At 44.6% G+C, this 22929-nt stretch overlaps 1 protein-coding gene across 2 annotated transcripts in view; it reads right to left on the reverse strand.

Annotated features, from left to right (window-relative positions):
• SLC9A7 (solute carrier family 9 member A7) overlaps window positions 1-22929 on the reverse strand; it is a 132833-nt gene that overhangs the window by 67245 nt on the left and 42659 nt on the right. For both annotated transcript variants that reach the window (XM_035003628.1, XM_035003621.1), the window contains exons 2-3: window positions 5511-5710; window positions 3013-3090 (exon numbers count right to left, since the gene is read on the reverse strand). In XM_035003628.1, the coding sequence (XP_034859519.1) occupies window positions 3013-3090; window positions 5511-5710 (278 nt within the window). The remainder of the gene's footprint in view (window positions 1-3012; window positions 3091-5510; window positions 5711-22929) is intronic.

Consider the following 22929-nt stretch of genomic DNA (forward strand, 5'->3'; position numbering starts at 1 on the left):
GGGGGGGGGGGGGGGGGGGGGGGGGGGGGGGGGGGGGGGGGGGGGCGCAGTGCGCAGGTGCAAGGGTTGGCTGCACACAGAGCGTGCTGCTTTTCGCGCTCATCAGTGGCGTAGCGAGTCCCCGCGCGGAGAGCCTGGGCACAGACGCCAGACCTCCACGACCTCCACCCCCTCCACGCGGCCACGGCGCCGGATGCGCGTCTTTGCCCGGGCCAGCCCAGGTCGGGAGGAGCGGCTCGGCGTCAGTGCGGACGTCGGAGAAGCCGACTGCACGCTGCCCAGGGATTCTCTCGTGGTCTCATTTGTCTCAGAGATTGTTCCAGCGCACATGTGAGGGTGTTTTCCATCACAAATTTGTTTGAAAAGGAACGAGTGAAAATATTTTAAATGGGCAACGATAGGTGTTTGAATGATTTGTGATAATGGACTAGGGCCTTTGAAACTTATCTTAAATGTGTATTTCTTGATCAACAAAGATATCTTTGACCCATTTAAATAAAAGCAGTTATCACACACACACACACACACACACACATAAATTAGGAATATAAATCTGCCACTTCAAATACACCCATAACATATTCTAAAATGACACACACACATACATACACACATACACACACAATTAGCCATCGCCATTCATATTTGCTGATATGAACTGGAATTTTACACCTTGAAAAGAAAGGTGGACCATGTCACTTATTTGTGTATTATTACACCAAGTGCTCAACTCTCGACTTCACGGTTTACAAAGTACTTTCACACAGAGTAGCCCATCCAATTCTCACGAAGGTGCTCTGGGGACCACTGTGCATGAGAGGCATCTAAGGCTCAAAGGTGTGGAGTGCGCCGCCCGGAGTCACGCATCTGCCAAACAGCAGCACCAGACCTGGAAAGTGGGTCTTCCGAGCGCAGGGCATTACACTCACACCAGCTACCCTTCTCGACTCCTACCACATCCTTTTAGGGAAGAAAGTACGGCACCTCCTAGTCCTAGTCCTGGCTGCTAGTGGAATCCTAGGTCTTTCATCTTCTTCTTAATTGGCCAGTCACGTGTGGTTGCCACGGCCATGACTGGTTCAGTCTCCCCTACTTTTCCCTCTCCGTTCCAGGCCAGCAAAAAGAGACAAAGGAGATGGCATGCCCTGGTAAAGGCTTCAAGAATATGAGCCTAAAACAGATCAGGATGAGAAGGTGCGCCATTCTAAGACTTGCATTTCTACTCCTCCTCCCATTCCTCACTGGGTAATGTTACCATGAGACACAGAGCCACAGAGCCAGAGAGACCGAGACAGAGTAAGCTTGGTGGGAGAAGTGTGCAGAACACGAAGGCGCCTACAGGTGAATTCTTTCCCTGACAACAGGCCCCACAAGCAAACGGAGCTGTAGCACAAAATCAAAGCTAATTCTGATGATATTTTTTCAAGTTGAAAAACAAACAAACAAACAAACAAAGGCCCGTGTCCACATGACAACTATAGGTGCGTAGGTCAAAGGGTCTGAATATATCTGTTTCCATACCCGCAGTCAAGTGGTGGAATGGTTATTACACATTTAATTGACGGCAGCTTTAATCACAGATGGCAAAACCATCTCCAAACCAACTATTTCAGTGCCACCCTAAGGACTATTTAAAAAGGAAAGAGACTGAAGTGCTAGCAGACAGCCCGAAAGACTGGCACTGCAAAAACAACTTAAATTGCTAACTGGCAAAGCCTGTTATTTGTTTTTCTTCTGGGAAAATGAGGCTGACAGAGGGAAGGCTCTGCAGAACCTAAAGTGTTTTTCAGCCAGTAGAATGGCTTTCACAACCAGTGATTTGGTGTCATTTTAAAGCAACTATGACCTTGATGATACATTAAGATTATTTAAGATATCAAATTAGTCCTCACCCATTTGATCTGATAAGGAATTCCCAAATTCTTCACTTAGAGAATAACATTGCTTATACCCATAAAATCATCTCCTATCTGTGACGTGTCAGTAGCTGACATATAGATTTAGATACTTTGACAACCCCATAGAGTAGGCAGGAAAAAGATACATCTTTTGGTACAGAAAACCTAAATCTAGAGGGAGAGTAGGATAGATAGGTATAGCTTTTTTTTTTTAACTTTTTATTTTGGAGTAATTATAAATTCACAGAAATTGCAAAGATAGTATAGAGGGGTCCTGTGTACCTTCACTAAGTTTCCTCCACCGCTTATACCTTATATAACCATAGTGCAAGATCAAAACCAGGAAACTGACATCGGGACAAAGTGTGTGAATAGTTCTGTGTCATTTTATCATATGTGTAGATTCATGGATCCACTGCTGTGATCAAGACGCAGAACTGTGCCATCACCACCAAGACCTCCTTTACAGTCACACCCCCCTCACCTCCAACATCCCTAACCCATGGCAACCACTAATTTGTTCTTCATCCCTATACTTTGATCATGCCTAGAATGTTATATAAATGAAATCATACAGTACGTGACCTTTTGAGGTTAGATTTTTTTTACTCAGCATAATGACTTTGATGTCCATCCGAATTGTTGTATCAGTAGTTCCATTTTATTGCCGAGTAGTAGTCCACGGTATGGCTGTGTGTTTAACCGTGCACCTACGGCAAAACATTTTGGCTGTTTCCAGTTTGGGGCTATTACAAATAAATGCTATGAGCAATTACATACGGGCTTTTGTGTGAACGCAAGTTTTCACTTTTCTGGGAGAAGTCCTCAGGAATGAAATTGTGGGGTCATACGGTAATTTCAACTTCAGCTTTGCAAGAAACCATGAAACTGCTTTCCAGAGCGGCCACGCCAGCTTATATTCCTACCGGCGACATAGGAGCACTCCAGATTTTAAAACAGAGCTGAATCACTGATGATGAGACAACTATAATCTCTGAGTGGGTGCAGAACACAGTAATAAGCAATGTGGGAGAAGGGAAAAACTAGAAAATTATGTAGGTACTTTAACACAGAGATCCCCATGCTTTAAGAAATACTGGCAAAAACCTCTTACCTTCTTTAGACTGTAGCCAGCGTGGAAAATAATTGGAGGCAGAAGGATGTTGAAAAAGACCTCTGGATCAAACGTTACCTGAAAGTTTAAAAAGAAAAAAGTCGGGGGGGGGGGATGTCTGACTGGCTCAGTTGGTACAGCAAGCGACTCTTGATCTCAGGATCATGAGTTCAGGCCCCGAGTTGGGCATGAAGCCTACTTAAAAAAAAAAAAGAGAGAGAAGTCAATTTCTAGTTTAATACCAGTTGGTGCTATATTATCTGCTTAATATTTTCAGCCACTGACTAAAGTTTGAATATTCGAAGCAAATAAGATAAATGTGAGAAATCGTGGACTCGTCACAAGAGAGATGCCACAGTTCCCCCTGTGGACGGCCATGTTCTTCTCCATATAGCACTCTGACTCCTGCTCTTCGTGTGTTGTTTAATATATATTAAGAAATAACAGTTGGGGCGTCTGGGTGGCTCAGTTGGTTAAGTGACTGCCTTCGGCTCAGGTCATGACCCTGGAGTCCCCGGATCAAGTCCCGCATCGGGCTCCCTGCTCAGCAGGGAGTCTGCTTCTCCCTCTGACCCTAACCCCTCTCATGTGCTCTCTCTCATTCTCTCTCTCTCTCAAATAAATAAAATCTTAAAAAAAAAAAAAAAAGGAAAGAAGTAACAGTTCAGGGGCGCCTGGGTGGCTCAGTTGGTTAAGTGTCTGCCTTCAGCTCAGGTCATGATCCCAGGGTCCTGGGATCGAGTCCCGCATCGGGCTCCCTGCTCTGCGGGAAGCCTCCTTCTCCCTCTCCCACTCCCCCTGCTTGCGTTCCCTCTCTCTGTGTGTGTCTATCAAATAAATAAATAAATCTTTAAAAAAAAAAAAGTGAAATGGTTCTTGCAAATTACATTTTATTCGATCTTCTTGCTGAAGACAGGAGTAGTATGAAAAACAGGGAGCGTCAGAATGAGAAGGGGCTTTGGACAAGACTCAGTATGAGGACGCTGGGGCCACAGTCACGTGGGAACCAGCACGAGAGTTTCCTGCCACCTACTCCAATAATGTGCATCAAGCTGCCTCAGCCCGTCTCTTCGCCCCTTAGCCAACAACAACGATCTCAGCCTTGTCTGCTCTCCCACCTTTGCTTCGTGCAGCAAAGTTTAAACAGAAGGGATGTGAATCAACCTTTTCCTAAAGGTAACAGGAGCGAAAGTCAGCATCACCTTCTATTATGATTTAAAAGATGGAAATGGGTTGGGTTCTTTTCCCTTTTCTTCCCACGTCCTACCCTGTACAGACCCAAGCTGCCATTTCAAAACAGCCATGAGCGTGGTGATTACACTGAATATCTTTCTCAGTTGCATTTAATTTCACAAATGTTTATGGAAATCCCAGGCATTCTTATGAGGGGTTGAGAGAGACGAGTTCACTAGGACTGCCTTTAAGGACACAGAGAAGATGGGCATTATGCTCCTGGTTGAGAATAATTTTCCTTAAGGATTAGGGTAGATCCTAAAAACAGTAAGAATTTAATTTGCAGAGCACAGGCTACACCCTGCCTTTGACCGCAAGCCTTCGCACGCATTCGCCTTGTTCTATATGAAAAGAGACTCCCCACAACCTGGATTGCCCAGAGCTTAGACAGAAGCCTCCCTGCTGATAAGCCTGGGTCTACAGAGTAAGAGACTATATGTGGATAAATACAGATCTCTTGCTTCTCTTGGAAATCACCCGAGTGAAGAGATATATGATCCCTTGGTCGTGTATTTTAGCTACCCCCAACGTCAAATGAAAAACAGTTATTGGACTCAAATTCTAAGACAACAAGGTATTTCCCCTCCAAAGATTCATTAAGCCTTTTGCATCACTCACCAATAAGAATGGGCACTAAATAAGTATTTGGAGAATACGGCAAAAGAACCAGGAAGAACTAAGACTTACAGTCGGGAACACTGAATAAATGAGCTTAAAGTGAAACCGATCTCTTTTTTTTAAGATTTTTATTTATTTATTTGAGAGACCAGGAGTGGGGGGAGAGGCAGAGGGAGAGGGAGAAGCAGACACCCTGCGGAGCAGGGAGCCCGACTCAGGGCTCGATCCCAGGACCCCAGGATCACGACCTGAGCCAAAGGCAGACGCTTAACTGACTGAGCCACCCAGGTGCCCAGAGTGAAACCAATCTTATTTTAAGAAAGAAACAACCCCATCCTTAAACCATAACAAGAGACATCGTAAGGAAGAGATGGGCATGGACAGACAGGCTGAGTGGTGACGTACAAACCACGGCACAACATGGCAGCCCACGTCACCTCCTGACCCTAACCAAGTTGACAGGCTCAAGTTCACATCTGGTTCTTTCTTCTCCTCATCATAGCCCCAATGCTTCCTAGCAAAACTGGGAGCCAGGAAGGTACCCATGCTCCAGGAGTTTGCAAGGATTTCTCTCCGCAAGGCCAAGATGGAATCAGGAAGTCAAAAATCATGTCAGGACCCCAACGGCTGAGTGTTCCCCAGCTCACCTTCCTCAGCATGTCATTCTGCTCTACACTGTTGATCTTGCCGGGGCTGATTTCTCCTTTCAGGGTGTATTCAAAGAACTTCCCACTGACGTTCACTAATAAGGTGCTGAAGGCCCTGTCTTCCTGAGTACAGCTGAGTGACTTGTCATGACCGCTGGTGGCAGGGGTGCCGTACCTCAGGATCACCCCAACGATGAGCCCTGAAACGGGGGGGGGGGGGGGGGGGGGGGACAAACCATCAGGCCTGCAGGACAGAAAGCACGGACATAATGACATGGTGGATTTGCAACAACTAAGAAACACAGAAGTAATCTTAGAGCCCAGGCATGAAGTGTGTATTTTAGGAGCAGCTGCATGGTCCTTCTAAAGGGTTAACCTCCTCCAGCACGAGTCCCTCATCCACCAGGAGGACGAGGTAGGACAGTACCTCTCCTGGTTATCATGGCACTGAGTATTTTTCCCAAGTGATCGTGTCTCGTTTCTCAGGCTTCTGGTGGAGGAAGATGGAATGATAAGAAGCAAAGTCGTTTCTGCCAAGGACAGCACAAAGCAGAACTGCTGAGCTTTGATCTGTACCAGCAACAGCCCTCAGGCCAGTCCTGTGGACATCTGCCAGCAAGGACCAGGCCACAGAATTTCTAGTTCCTAAAAATGCAACTTGCTTTTTGCCACACACCCGAGGAATGGGGGTGGGGGAGACAGAAAGAAAAGAAATGCTTTTGCTTAGATCATTGCAAGTACTGGGTATCATGCAGGAAGTAATTATATCCCTCAGGGAGCTAAACACCACAGTGCAAATGTGTATGATCATGGTTCCAAGACTACAGAGCTGTCTTCTTAGGGCTGTGGCTACGAGTCTTTAGGTCTCATTCCAGTCTTAGGTGGGGTTTCCCATTAGGGAAAAAAAAAAAAAAACTCAGCAAAACTATGGATAAGCATGTGATTCCACAGCGAAGGAGTGTTGCTCCCTTGGTCCTGGACAGAAGGCCCATATGCTACAGTAAAGATGAGTGATATGTGAAGAAAACATAAATCGCCAAAAGACACTTTCTACAGTTCTGAGGAGGAAGATTTCTGACTTCTCTCTATAGTCAGTTCTTTGCTAGCGGTATTAAAAGACAGAATGCTAAAAATGTTCCCCATCTCATTTTGCCATTAATGGAGCAAGTTCCATGAGAAAAACAAAGTTCTACGTTTACTATATTCTGTGCATAATGTTCTATAATGTCTCTTATCACCAAGACATATGAGAACTCACAAGACATTGTTGAAGAACAATATGTGAAATCTAGAAAAATAGTTTTTTTAGAAGATTGTATTTATTTATTTATTTATTTATTTAACAGTGAGAGAGAGAGAGAGAGTACAAGCAGGGGGAGCGGCAGGCAGAGGGAGAGGGAGAAGCAGGCCTCCCCACTGAGCAGGGAGCCCGATGCAGGGCTCGCTCCCAAGATCCTGGGATCATGACCTAAGCCAAAGGCAGACACTTAACCGCCTGAGCCACCCAGGCACTCTTACAGTTCTTTTTTTTCCCCCAAGATTTTATTTATTTATTTGATATAGAGTGTGAGCACAAGCCTGGTCGGGGGGTGCAGAGGGAGAGGGAGAATCAGACTCCCCGCTGAACAGGGAGCCCGTCAGGCTTGGTCCCAGGACCCCGGGATCATGGTCAGCTCAGGTCATGATCCTAGGGTCCTGGGATCGAGCCCCGCATCAGGCTCCCTGCTTGGCGGGGAGCCTGCTTCTCCCTCTCCCTCTGCCTGCCTCTCTGCCTACTTGTGCTCTCTACCTCTCTGTCAAATAAATAAATAAAATCTTAAAAAAAAAGAAAAGAAAAATACAGTTCTATAAGCCAAACTTTGTGTCTGTACTGCATTATTATTATTATTATTATTATTATTAAAGATCTGTATTAACAGATACTTGCAGCTGGTTGACCTTTGTCAAAAAATAAATTGTAAAAGTTCATTACAAATTAAAAACGAGATTCTTAATAATCTCAAGCAGATATAAAACAGTTTTAAAACCTTTAAAGGTTGGGGCACCTGGGAGGCTCAGTCGTTAAGCATCTGCCTTTGGCTCAGGTCATGATCTCAGGGTCCTGGGATCGAGCCCCATGTCGGGCTCCCTGCTCAGCGGGAGGCCTGCTTCTCCCTCTCCCACTCCCCCTGCTTGTGTTCCCTCCCTCGCTGTCTCTCTCTGTGTCAAATAAATAAATAAAATCTTTTAAATAAATAAATAAATAAATAAATAAACAAAACAAACCTTTAAAGGTGTAGAAGAAAAACACGTTGATCATTACCAAAAAAAAGGATATCGTCTTTAGGGAAAAAATAAAAACCCCATAATGCAGATCGTTCGGGTCATCAGGTTACGGGGCAAGCACTTGAGGTCTTCAGCACCGATCTTTTGTCCAGATCTTACTTGCTGGCATTTCATATTCATTTCTTCTTGTTGGGTGACTAACCGGGATGATGTCAGAGATGGTAAGCTAGCACTTAGTCTCTCCCCACTCAGCCTCAGAACGGACTTCCCAGCTGCGGCCTCTCAGCCATCTTGCAGGTCAGGGTTTCCTGGGTGTCTGTGCTGGTAACTGAAGTTGGGGAGCCACCCTACACTGAGGTGGCTGCTGACCGTGGGTCCCTTCTCCTTGATTTTCCTGCTTCTCTTCATGAGAATCGCAAGTTTCTAACCCTGATGGACAGTCTGTCTCCCTGGTCTACCTTGTTCTCCTGTACCCTGATTGTCAGTGCCCTTCTCCCTACACAGGAGGCTTGGAAGACTCTGGTCAACACTCATAGGGTCTCTGTATGGAGTAAGGTGTGCGCTGCTGGGCTTGGCATCCTCTTTCTTTCCCCACCGTTCTCTACAACATTTGCTGCCTCTGCACCCTTTCCTCTGTCAGGAACATCGAACCAGTTTCTCTAGCCTCTGCATTGGGAAGGTGCTTCCTGGGGTTTCTTCTTTATGGCAGTCTAGTGGACAAGTATATATCGCTTGGTGTCATTCCTGTGGATGAAACCAGATTTGTTTCTGACACTGAACCATTTTACTATTCTTTACACTTTTGTCACGATGACCTTCCTGTCCCTGCTGGTGGGTCACCACTCCCTCCACCCTGCCCACAGAGCCACGTTGGGTGGTGGCAGGGCTGAGGAGGGGTGGCAGGAGGCTGCTGGGCCTCAGCCCTGCTGCTCAGGGTCACAGTGCAGGGGATGGTGACCAGGGCTGGCTGTGGCAGCCGCAGCTCCTCCCTGGGCAGGATGGTGATGAGGTCGCCAGAGTGGGGTTCTGCTCAAGGTTCTCTGGGGTTGCTCTCTACTCCAGATGGAGCTCGTATTGGTTTTCATTATTATTATTATTATTATTATTATTATTATTTATTTCTTCACTCCCTGGTCAGGCAATTATTTTTTCTTTTTTTTTTTTTTAAGATTTTATTTATTTATTTGACAGAGAGAATGAGAGAGAGAGCACATGAGAGGGGGGAGGGTCAGAGGGAGAAGCAGACTCCCTGCCGAGCAGGGAGCCCGATGCGGGACTCGATCCCGGGACTCCAGGATCATGACCTGAGCCGAAGGCAGTCGCTTAACCAACTGAGCCACGCAATTATTTTCTGATCAAGTTTTACATGACAAGAGATGATTCCATAGCCCTTCAACACTCATAATGCAGGATGACCTGCAGAGTCTGAAGGCTACCTGCCACACGATTTCACTTTAATGTTTCATCAGGAAATCAAAGTAAATCATTTACAGAAGACTATCCTCCTCCCAAATCAATAGCTGCTTCCCAGAACTCAGGGTTTCTTTGCGGTATTACCTCATTGTTACTGGAGATAACTAGACGGTAAATCATGCTACCACAGGGTCTTCACGATGACTACTACTCTAATGAAAGATGAGGCGTGATACTGTCATTTAGAATAGGAAATATATTTGATTTTTGTCCCAATTTCCAGATACAGAGCTCCTAAAACCCTTGGAATAGGGGAGTGCCAAGTGTCTTTTTGTATGCTAGTAAGATGACTGGTGGTTGGAGGCTCCTGCATTATCCTCAGGATGGGAGCTGGTTGCCAAGGGAACGAACTTCATGATTACAGAGTTGAAAAATTAAACCCCGCCCCAAAACTCCAGGTACAGGAGAGGGGCAAGAGGTAGAGTTAATCACTAATGGCCAATGAGTTAATTTAACCATGCCTAAGTAACGGAGTCTCCATAAAAATCCCCAAAGTATGGGGGCTCAGAGAGCTTCTGGGTTGGTGAACGTGTGGAGGTGTGGGGAGGGTAGTGCACCCAGAAAGGGCGCGGAAGCTCTACACTCCTTCCTTCATACTTTGCCCTATGTATCTCTTTCATCTGGCTGTTCCTGAATTATATCCTTTTATAATAAACCCGCAATAAAATAAGTAAACTATTTTCCTGAGTTCTTTGAACCATTCTACAAATGACCGAACCTGAGGAGGGCGTCATGGGAACCTCTGATGTGTAGCTGGTCGGCCAGAAGCGCAGGTGACCACCTGGGACTTGTGGTTGATACCTGAAGTTTGGGGGGGGGGTCTTGTGGGACTGAGCCCTTACCCTGTGGGAGCTGATGCCATCGGCAGGTAGTGTCAGAATTGAGTTGAATCACAGGACACCCAGTCACTACCCATTAGAGAGCTGGAGAACTGCTTGGCATGGGAAAATCCCCACACATCTGGTTACAGAAGTGTTGGGTGTGAGTACTGTATAAAGGGGAAACAGGAAATTTTTTCTTATAGGAGTTTTATATTTGCAGACAACTTCCTCAATTACAGGAAATGCCCTCGTATTCTCCTCTCTCCAGTAACCATCACCATCATACTAGAAGTGCTATTAACTGATGAATATTGTTTTTATATACTGATAAAACGTTTTCCTCCCTACCTGGGCCCAATGCACCCATTTTAAAGATGGGAGACAGTGAAGGTGATGCTGCTGCCCCCTTGTGGGAAAATGTGGCAACATAAAACACCACAGCAAAGACACAAGGTCAACACCGTCCTGATAGTTTTGACCAAAATGATACCAAACAACAGGATACACTGCTAACTCAAGGCAGATTTTGAGTTACTCCTCAAGCATCTTAGATTTATATTTATTATCACTGTAGTTCATGGCACAAAGAAACAGAGTCATCGCTATGATATTAAGTTCATGTTTACTGTCTTCCACTTCAAGAAAGAGTAAGATATTAGGGCTGTGGAGGTGCATTTTGGTAAGAAAAGGATAAAGGTGTACAAAAATCATGAACGGCATTATTTTCATCTGCTAGATCTGGAAGACATCCTCTGATGGGGAACTGTAAAAAGGTCCTAACTATAAGGAATTAAAACAAAACATTAAGTTTCTTTAAAAGCTCAAAAAAGTCAGTATCCATGCAAAAAAAATGATGGAGCTCAACAGAGGCATTGAAGATTTTACAGATCAACATCATAGCGTTCTGGATTACAAAGAGAAATAACCTATTATGTATGTGGGCCAGAAACGTAGCACATAAGATGTCAGCTGCTGAAGAAAAAGAATCACTGACTTCACACGTAGCTGACTAATATCAGAGAAGAATGCAGTTTCAAAATCTTACAGAAACCAAAGATGGATGAAATTCCATTGACATCTGACAGGGCTTAAGATGGTGAACTCCAAAGATGCAAAAACTCAAGACTTTTTCAGGAAAAAAAAAAATTTAAGACTGCTTCACCATGGAGGTACTAAAACAACTCACTTCGCAACTGATGGTGTACAACTGCCAACTTCTCTAATTTTTAAAAGGAAGACGAAACCTCTCCCCCCATATATAGTGGATATATATGCTCATCAAAAAACTGGTGGTATGAGGAAGGAATTTAATTATGGACAAAGTGTGGTTCAAAAACCCCACACGGCCGTTAAAGAAACTAGGCCCCATGAGTCAGGTGCCAGTTCCTGCATCTGTGACCGAAGCTGTTGGGAGGACAGTTGAACAAGTCGACACTCAGCTAGCTGTAATTCTAGACTGCCATCCACCTGCTGTAATATTTAGATGTCTCTATTGATAAGCCTTTGTTAAGGAGTTGGGGAATAGGTACATGGATGCACTGTTCTCTAAAGAGGTTTCACTTCCACTATATGAGCAACTGGGAGTAGAGGATCACCAGTTCCACCTGGCTACTACTGTGGGCTTGTTTACAGCACACAGGGGTTGTTCTGAGCTTGAAAGCTCCATCCGAAATTCTGAGAAAAGAAAGCACCCCGTTCCACACCCAGTTACACAGTGTGCGATGAAAGTGAATCTAATTTTGAAACATTTCCATTTGTAATCACTTCCTATTTCCTACTCTCAGCCCCAGGCAACTACTGATCTACTTCCTGTCTCTATAGATTTGCCTTTTCTGGGCATTCCATATAAATGGAGTCATAACATATGTAGTCTTTTGTGTCTGGCTTCTTTTGCTGAGTGTAATGTTTTCAAGGTTCATCTGTGTGGAAGGAAGGTATCAGTACTTCATTACTTTTGACTGCTGAATAGTATTCCACTGTATGAATATACCATATTTTGCTTATCCATTCACCAGTTGATGAGCATTTGGGTTGTGTCCACTTTTTTGCTATTATGAATAATGCTGCTCTGGATATTTGCATACAAGTCTCCATGGACATGTTTTCATTTCTCTAGGGCAGATGCCCAGGAGTGGAACTTCCGGGTCATATGATAAATCTATGTTTACTATTTTAAAAAACTGCCAAAAATTTTTTCTACTTGGGAAACTGTGTACCTTGAGATTCACCCAAGTAGTGAATTAACACTCCTTTTGACTGTTGACTGGTACTCCATTGTATGAATATACAAAAGTTTCTTTATCCATTCACCTGTTGAGGGATAGTTGGCTTGTTTCCAGCTGTTGGCTATCACAAGTTAAGCTGCTTTGAACATCCATGAACAGGGTTTTACATGAATGTGTTTTCATTTCTTGAGTAAACACCCAGAGTGGGGTTGCTCAGTCATAGGGCAAGTGTGTGTTTATTAGAATCTGCCAAGTCATTTCTCAGAGTTACTATGCCATTTTGTGCCAACCCCTTTCCCCCAAGCAGTGTATGAGAGTTCTAGTTGCTCCACATCCAGTAACTCTTGATAATACTCCAGGAAATCTGTGAATCACCAAACAGCCAGCCTGGGAGTAATGCTACCCTGATAGAGGATGACTTTGATGAAAGAAAGAAACGGAGTCCATAGCTCTTTAAGATAGAAGTTCTGTCTTGTTCTGACCAGTATATAAGACACTAAAATAGTGAAAATCAAGCCCATCAGGCAAGAGTTCACCCTCCCATCCAATGCCCCTCTTCTCCAGCAGCTGGCATTCCAGAGATTTGACTAAGACCAAGATGGAACACGTTTTTGTGATTCAAAACCACCATCAATTATAAGTAGCTTCCCCAAATCTGGAATGTCACAGTTGGGAATAAAAAGAAGAAATGATTTTAGGTCTTAGATATCTGCTTAACACCACCAGACATGGGAGAATTGTTATACTGTCCCATGAAGCTCTTGGGTGAGCCACCACAAAAACCTTCCCATCCTTGCTGTGCTGTACAGCACTTCTCCACACATGGCCATATACCATATAGCCTTCTGACGATCTTTACAAAAGGAAGATCCTCACTCTAGGGTAGAATGAAAGACTGGAAAAGCCTTTCATTGAAAACTAGGACCAAGGAGGCAGACTTGGGCTCCATGACTGAACTTTCAACTAGAGGAGTACAATATGGTACCCAAGTGTAGGTTGATTACACTTGCCTCATTCTAGGTGGGGCCTATGCTGGCTCAACACTTCCAGGGCTGGAGGGATTATTTCTGCCTAATCCAGGGTTACAGCCTCAGGAATCCCATTATTGCCACACCCTTAAACCACACTCTCCAAGCTCTGCCACTAATCAATGAGACATTTTGACCTGGTTCCTTTATCTCCCAATTGGTTCAAAGTTTTGGTAGGGAACAGAGAGTATCACTAATTCAACCCCTCGAACACCAACAGTATAGATGACCACCCATATTCTTAAGCACATTTTCTTCAAAATGCTTTTAAAATAAAATTCACAGATATGTTTGAGTGGAAGATAATGGGAAGCCAGCAAATTCCTGGATTAGGTCTAGGGACCTTTCAAATTATAGGATCGGTTTTCTGTTTTAGACCAGGTATATGATTTATTTGTTTCTGCTTCACACACTGCCATTTTCCAAAATCAAGGACAATACCACCTGTGGCTGTCATCACTCAACACATTTTAATTGCTGTTTTGTGTATTTCCCCTTCAATTACACACATTAATCAAATTCAAGTCAACTGCCAAAGGACTACAAAGGTTACCACAGTGGATTATCACCCACTTTCCTGACCTGTCTGCCACTCCTTAAAGGCCCAGCCAAGACTTTCAGATGATGAACACCAGCTACCTTTTGACACAAATTAATCAATCTTTCCTCTGAGCTTCTGTCTGGAATTCTCTCTGCACTCTGTCTTCCCTAATCATCCTCACAGGGTTAAGCCCTACTTATCCTTTAGGTCACAATATAGTTATCACGTCTTCCAGGCAGGGAAGCCCTTCCTGATACCTCAGGACTGGACTGGATTCTCCACAATCAGGGCTGCCCTCGCAGAATTCCACATGAAAGATGCTCCGTGGAATTGTTCAGGGCACAACCTATACAACCGTATGTGGCTGCCCTGCTCACCATGCATCTCCAGAACACAGTCTCTTGTTATCAGAGCAACAACTGCACTGCACTGTGAAGGCCTTTTAACAGCCCCTCCCTCATCCCCAGGACTAATTCTCCCAAGGGCAATGCTCAGGGAGTACTCACCAGCCATTCCTGCATCTGACCCACCACAGCCACACAATAAATGACAGTAGACTATGGGGACATTAGCCAGTAGCCATCTGTTAACAAAGAATTACCTTATGTGAGTCATAGGAAAAGACACTTAGTTCTGAACCCCAAGAAAGCAACTACTTATTTTCAACCTCTTACCTGCCACAAAATGCAAGGGTACCCACATTTATTAGCCTTTAGAACTTGGCCCAAATTAATGAATACACTTCAAGCACTCTCACCGGTTAAAAACCTTCCAGTGGTTTTTATGAGGCATATTATAGAACCTACCCTCCTAGAGGCTCTGAAGTTCAGTAGCACTGCAAATAAAGGGATGCACTAATCGCAGTTATCTTAGAGAGCCACGAAACCAGAGCACACAACAGCACCTACCTTTGCTGCTCTTAGTGACCACAATTACTAAGGGATGGCTGAGCCTTAACCTGAAATGCGAAGCTACAGACACACCCGAGTGACAAGGTAGGGTTTTCATAACACATGGGGAAATCAATGAACAGAAACAGAACCGCACTCACCAAAGGTTTAATTGATGACGGTGTATTTTTGCAAATTAAAGAAAACAAAACCTATTTAAGAATTCACCTGAATTCAAAGACTAGCAACCAAAATAAATTATCTGCTATGGGCTGAACAGTGTTCTCTCAAACTTCCTATGTTGAAGTCCTAACCCCTCCGCCCCTCCACGTGACTGTAATTTGGAGATAAGGTCTTTGAGGAGGAAATAAAGGTTAAGTGAGGTCATAAGGCGGGCCCCTCATCCAATAGGACGGGTGGCCTTATAAGAAGAGGGAGAGACACCTGCTTCTTCTTCCCGCGCACACGTGTCCAGAGGAAAGGCCATGTGAGGACACAGCGAGAAGGTAGCCGTCTGCGAGCCCGGAAGAGAGGCCTCCCCGGAACGCAACTATGCTGGCATCCTGATCTTACACTTAACAGCCTTCAGAATTGTGAGAAATAAATTTCTCTTGTTTAAGCTACCCAGTCCGTGGTGTTTTGTTAATAGCAGCCCGAGCTGACTAATAACACTATTTCTGAGAAATTGCAGGGGGCTTCTCTAGAATAATAGCCTTGCAGCTAACTCACACCCGACCTCACAACTAGGAAACCTTTCTTTTACAGATGGAAAGTTAAGGTCCCACTGCTCTAACACAAGGTCCTTAACTGCTACTCCACAGATGGTTTTTGTCTGTCTTTCCTTTTCCCATACTACCACCACGATGACTCTTCTTAATCTTCCAAAGGAGACTTTCCCCAGATTGCCCTCCCAGAATGAACTCAGACTTTTGTAGAAAGTATTTTCGGGGCACCTGGGTGGCTCAGATGGTTGAGCATCTGTCTTCGGCTCAGGTCATGATCCCCAGGTCCTGGGATTGAGCCCCATATCGGGCTCCCTGCTCTGTGGGGAATCCGCTTCTCCCTCTCCCTCTGCTTCTCCCCCTGCTTGTGTGTGCACACACACACTCTCTCTCTCTCTCAAATGAATAAATAAAATCTTTTAAAAAAGTATTTTCCTAGGGCACTAGCCAAGAAACTACCATACCTCTGTTCTCTGTGATCAGAACTGATGGAGCCAGACAAAAGGTTAATTTTCATTAATGCTTTTAAAACATCACCTACTCAGGAAGATACTGAAATGTGTGGTGTTGAGAAATTTAATCAGAGGCACACAATACATAATTTTTAGCTCAGATGATTGTTACAACAATTCTAAAAAAGGAGGAATTTAAATTGATGATGACCTATACTAGTAAGTTAACTATGGTAAGACTACAAAAAACTTTACTATGAAATATATCAGCTACCCAAAAATAGAACTACATATAGGGGATAAAGAGTAATATAATTGGGAAAGAATATACACGGGGCGGGGGGGGGGGGGGGGCGTCAAAGGTACCGGTAATTTTGTTTCTTAAGCTGGACAGTAAATACAGAGGTGTTTATTCCACTTTTTAAGTTATCTACACTCTTTTGTATATTTAATATATTTCACAAGACTTTATCAGGCTAAGAATGGTCTACCAGACCTCTAGGTGGCTATCCCTCAGTTTGATCAACAGCGTCTTACCAAGAGAGCTAAGCACCCTTTATATTGTTCCCAATCAACACCTGAACTTGCCCTCACCCCACCCCCTGGAAACTGCTACCCTGAACTGGGTGTTTATTATGCCCCTAGAGTCTAATTGTGGATCTGTGTTATTTCATTTTCTATGTCTTTGAATTATGTGTGATATGAATTATTCGGTGACTTGCTTTTTTCCACCCCCCAATGTGCTTATGAGAGTCATCCATGTTCACATGCGGCTCTGGGTGCATCACGTCTCACTGCTGTGTCGTGCTGGGGCACGTGGGTGTAGTTTCCTTCTGCCTTTCTGTACCACTTTCTGGATAATTGCTTCAGATCCATTTGTCTGGTTTGCTAATTCTCTCTTCAGCTCTTTATCCACTGAGTCTGTAATGTCAATGACCGGTTTTCACTTCTTGAAATTCTATTTGGTTCCTTTCCAAATATGCCGGACTTTTTGTTTGCTAACAGAATCTGAATGAAGAGGTGAATATGTTTATGACCCTCAGCTCTGCACTCTGGGACGACTGCTCACTTATTCCAATCGGCTTCACGGGATGGATAACAACACATTGTCATAAAAGGCCTAAGTGCCTCTTCCAAAGGGTACCGGCTAAATAAATTGTGGTCCCTTCATATAACGAAGTCTGTAGCCATTATACTAAAAAGAATGCAGCAAGGTGCAGAATGAGTTATATAGCACACTACCTTTCGCGTGGGAAATGAAAAAACAAAATCTACCTCAGGTTTTTAAATGCAGCAAAATTCCCTAAAAGGATATCCACACGAAGGTGTAACACTGGTATCTCTATGGAAGGGAACGGAGTTAGCCGGGGATCAGAGGAAAGACAGGATTTAATTTTCACTCTGGAGCCATTTGAATTTTCTACCGTGCACAATATATATATTTCCTGTTAGAAATCGAAACGATAGCTAACTACTGAAGTAAGCCAGGCCATTTCCAACCTCTCTGCTCTCGGCACGTGCTGTCCACACTGCCAGGTCTGTCTCCCAGTTCCCACCGTGCCCTCCCCTGTCTACCTGGCCATTTCCTATTCACCTGCAGGACTCATCCGAAACCGCACCAGCTTTGGCACAAATTAGCTGGTGCCCACCTAACTGTTATTGCATGTCTGTCCTCCCCATGATACCGCAAACTCCACTGAACCCAGCGTGATGTCTGGAACGTGGTCATCATTCAAGAAATGTTTGCTGAAAGAATGAAATCATGAAAACCGAAAACTATAGTTTGACAACAAATACCATTAATAGATTATACACAGTTCCCCAAACTGTGAACATAATGCCCCTTTCCCCCTGCACCATATGTTTAAGTTTTGGCAGGGAACAAAACAGCATCTGAAAAGATTACTTTCCTATTTTTGTTGCAATTTCTTGAGTCATGAAATTGGTGTCTGGGAAGTATCCAAAGTCAATAACCAGAGTCGACATTAACGACACATCAAGAAACACTTCACACCATATTCCCAGCAAAATCTTTTATGTGCTTATGAGAGCAGAATAAAATGTAACTATTCACTGGTTTAAGTTTGACCCGGCTCAAAACTATATCATATTTAACGGCCTACTTGATAAAATTATTTTAAAACAAAACACACGGTGGAGAAGCTATAATAGAAAAGCTGGGGGTGCCTGGCTGGTTCCGTCAGAGGAGCATGTGACTCTTGATCTCAGGGTCATGAGTTCAAGCCCCACGTTTGGTGTAGAGTTTACTTAAATAAATAAACTTAAAAAAAAAAAAAAGAAAAGAAAAGACAATCTGTTGTTCATCCTTCTAAGAGCTGGTACTGAACAGGCGTATGCTGCATTCCAGGAGGAGAGAGCTTTGGGCTGGGTGCTAAGGAGGCATGGAGAACCTGCCCTCCTGAGCCCCCTACCAACACCACATCCACCCCCGCCAGCCTGGGAACACATAACTAATTATAAAGCCAGTCAAATTGTGACAAGCACCATAAAATAGAGGCAGAAACAGGTGACACAGTAGGGAACAGAATGAATCATTCTTTTAAGTGAAAAAGTAGTTGAGGAAAACTTCACAGAAAAGGTGACTTATATCCATGTAATACCATACCAAGACAATACCATAATAGTATTGTCTCGACTTTCCTATTTTGGTTGCAATTTCTTGAGTCATGAAATTGGTGTCTGGGAAGTATCCAAAGTCAATAACCAGAGTTTGAAATTTTCCATAATAAGCAATTTTTCAGTACAGAACTTAATCCACCCAACATGAAGATTTAAAGCAGGGATTCTGGCAACTGTAGGTCCAGCACGATCTTCCCATCCCCACTCCAGAAACTTACCTCCAAATCTCCCGAACTCCCCTAACTCTGCAGATGCAAGAGGTAACTGTCACTCCTCCCTGTGAACATTGTTTCTCTCCCCATCCCTGTCCCCATCAAAGCCGCTTCCCTGTGAGTCAGCCCCATGTCAGTCGCCCATAGGCAGGCACCTAGTTCTGCACAGTGGCAACCATTCTTCTCACGTGGATTTTTTTTTTTTTTAATAGCCTCCTAGGCCTCCTCGCAGTCACCTCATGCTCCTCAGTGACCTACCTCAAAACCACCACAAGGTCGAGGAAAAGAAAAGGTAAAAATGCTCCTAAATATAGCCGGCTATCTTCTCAACGTCTTGCCACTATATTCCCTGCCACTTACTTTTTTCCATGTTTTTAAAAACAAAATGCCCACATCTTACCTAAACCAACAAAAAACAATGTTCAGCTCATCACTTGCCAAATACATATTGAGAACTGGCTCGATGTATAAGACCATGTCAAGTGCTAAAAGGAATATACCAGAAATAGCGCACAATGATTCCTGTCCTCTGAGAGCCCATAATCCAGTTGAAGGCGAGTTGTGCAAACAAAAACGCATCGTGTAGACAATCCATCAACCATCCTTCTAGTTATAGTACAGTAGTGGACGTTCACGTTCTCAGGGGAATCATCAGTCAAATATTGTGTGAGCCGGGAGGTTACCACACCATCTGGTTGGTTGCTGTTGACAGGCCAGTGTAACAAAGGAAAAGTCTGTTGCAAAATACACTGTGAAGAATAAGGCAGTGGAATATGGTGAATAAAAATATATAAATGAGGCAAAAGGGGAAGACAAGTAAAAGAAAACACCAAGGCTTTGAGCTGAGGTGGCTGGGAAGGTATGGACAGCATTTACAGGAAGTGAGAATGTCCAGTGGGAAAGCTGGGATTAAAAACGGAAGATGCTGGGGCGCCTGGGTGGTGCAGTGGGTTGAGTGTTTGACTCTTGGTTTCGACTTGGGTCATGATCTCAGGGTCGTGGGATCGAGCCCTGCATCAGGCTCTGCACTCTGCACAGAGTCTGCTTGAGATTCTCTGCCTCTGGACCTCCCTCTGCTCTCATGCGTGTGTGCGTGCTCGCTCTCTCTCTCATAAATACATACATACATACATACATACATACATACATACATACATACATACAGTCTTAAAAAAAAAACAGAAGGTGCTAACTCTGTCATCACATACACTGATTTCAGAGTATGGCACATTCGGGGTGGAAATGGCCCAAATGATGAGGACACTTGCCTCCAAGGAAGAGAATGGGATAAATTTCTACCCAAGGACAAAAAGAGGCCTCTTTTTCACTTGTCTTTTCTTGGAACTTTTGCATTTTGTACCATGATATGTATTATCTTATCAAAAATTCATTTAAATAAGTTATGAGTTTCAGGACTGTATTATAGAAATTACAGTCAAGACTAAATATAAAGACCTGCAAGGCAGCTATGTAAAAATGGTATCTGAAGCCATGGACCAGGCAGTGAAAGAAACCTATCGGATCAAGGACTAGACTTTGGGCAACTCTGCACCTAGGCAAACAGAATGAAAGCAGGGACAGCTGGGTAGCCAGAAGACCCTCCTATGTATGTGCCAGGAAGAAACTCATCCAAAAATACTACCAAAAGCATCATGGAATGCGCCTGGAATGGGGGTGGGGGCAGACATGAGGGTCCCCAAGAATTAAAGGTAAGAGAATGAAGGTTTTCCTCAGACAGCCAGCAAAACTGCCGTATTTTAGATGTGACTGGCAAATTACGGGAGTAAGCTAGGAGATTAGCTGTTCGTGTGCCCCGAAAAGCCTGGGAATCCCCAAACTGCAAAGTGACCCAGTTGGAATGCACCTTAGATTCATTTGGGGAGAATCCAGTGCACGTGTGGTATCCAGTTTGGAAAAATAATGTGAAAAGAAGAAGAAAAGCAAATCTCCAAAGGTCAGATGGTAAGATGACCCGTGTGACCACTGGCTGACAGAATGGATACAGTGCCCGACCTAAATCAGTTCGGGGTGGGGAGAGGGACAAGGCTGTCCCTAGGAAGGAGACGGACCCATCAGTCTTTTCCAGTCTAGATAGAAGCATATCACAACCAATTGCTTCTGTCTTTACCCTGTCCTCTAAGTCACCTTCTGACAACAACTCGGGGTCTACACAGAGGAGTCTGCTGCTTGTCTACACGGAGAAAACAGTCTACTTTGTCTGAACTCTGCACTCTGGTTAGGTTCAGACTCTCTGAGCCTGATGAACTTGAGCTTGGCCCCAAGAGACAGAGTCACTCAGGCTGCTGACAGTTTCGGCTTTTGAGCGGGTGACATCACTGTCTAGAGTCTGGGCCAAGGTACATGCTACCTGTGTGGCCCCTTGCAGCCTGCCAGCCTTCTGGCAACATCTGTGCCACAGGCCTTAACGGCAAACTGCCAAAGCGTCTGTTTTCCCCACTCCGTCTCGCGGCTCCCTCCTACAGTGACAACTACGCTGTGTCCTCCATGGCTGTCTGTCGGGGGACCGGATAATACCAGTATGTCCTCCAAACGCAGTCACTTACCTCAGACAGGGACAAAAGTCATTGCTAAAAGCCAGCAGGAAAGAGCTTGGCATGAGCACTCACAAAAATCTCACACGTGCCGACATCATCATCCTTCATCACTGCCTGTCCTGGTCGGACATACAGGAGACAGAGAAAGCCGGCTGTACTCTTCCTCTCCCTCGTTCTGTCCCCTCCCTCCGCCTCTGCGGCGCCCACCCCTCATGTCAGCCACTGGCCAGTCCAAGGCTGGCTAAATCTACATATCCAGAAATACAGAATATTCTTTTGCTTCTTTTAAACTTCCAGAAACAGCATCATGGGGCATGGGGAAACAGGTTCAGCTGCTGGAACCAAGACCAGAATACCAGGGGCTTACCTGAGACATGAGCCCATTTTTTCTCTCCCGTAAGAGTCAGAGCAGAAAGGTTCCTGGGATGAGACGGGGGGGCCCCCCTGTCCTCCTGCTCTACCGTCCCCGGGTGTGGCCCTCCCCATCAGGCCCACATTGCAGGGCAAGAGAATTGAGAAGGGGACAAGGAAAGGCTCTCCCCTTCCCTTTATGGGGAGCGCCTCTCAACTGTGCACACGCCTCCCACCCCACCCCACCCCACCCGCCAGGACCTGGCCGCAGGGTTGCATCCCACTGCAAGAGAGGAGAGAAAAGAAAGTCTTCTTTCCAGGAAGCCATTTCTCCTTCTAAAAGCCCACTCCTATGGAAGAAATGGAAAGCAGATCCTGGGGGACAAGTGGCCGCCTCTGCCACGTTTACTGGGTGGATTGGGCTGCCTTTCCCTCCCCCCCCCACTCAATATTATGTTCAAAACCTAAGTGCATACATGTTCACTGCCGGTCAGTGGCATGTTGTGCTCCTTGTAAGGGCTTACAGGACTGATTTTCTTTACAATTTAGGATCTACAGTCTCAATGGGGTGGATGCATGCACCACATTTATTAAACTGCTCCCCTATCGTTAGACACCCAGGTCTTCTGAAGACACTCTACTTACAAAGTGTTTGGATCACATCCAGAGCAACGTTCAATCCGTTAAATGCTAAGCTATATGAATCAGTCTCAGGTACAGACTGGTTGTTTGGTAAAGCCTTTAAAGTCCCCTACAGCAAGCCAGCTAAAAGAGAAATTGATAATATTAAACTACATAGGAAGAGGAATGAAGTGTATGATCCTCCTTGACTCTGTGATTGTAATAAAGCATTACAGGCCGTGCTGGGTTTCCTGACAACCTGAAAGAAAGCCTTGGGTGCTGTTTGAGTCACATCATCTGATAGAAGGAAATAAACCAGTTGAGAGAAATAAATGTTTGCTGGATCCTCATTCTAAAACAAATCTGTCTCAAGGCTCAATTAGCTACAAAAAGAAGATAATGATGTCTTTAACAAACAGCTATATAGAAAATGTCCAAGGCATATTATGCAGCCATCAAAAGGAATGAGATCTTGCCATTTGCAACGACGTGGATGGAACTGGAGGGTATTATGTTGAGTGAAATAAGTCAAACAGAGAAAGACATGTATCATATGATCTCACTGATATGAGGAATTCTTAATCGCAGGAAACAAACTGAGTGTTGTTGGAGTGGGGGGGGGG

Source organism: Mirounga leonina, unplaced genomic scaffold (assembly GCF_011800145.1).
Source record: "Mirounga leonina isolate KUSES-001 unplaced genomic scaffold, KU_Mleo_1.0 Mir_101609, whole genome shotgun sequence".
NCBI classification, from domain to species: Eukaryota; Metazoa; Chordata; class Mammalia; order Carnivora; family Phocidae; genus Mirounga; species Mirounga leonina.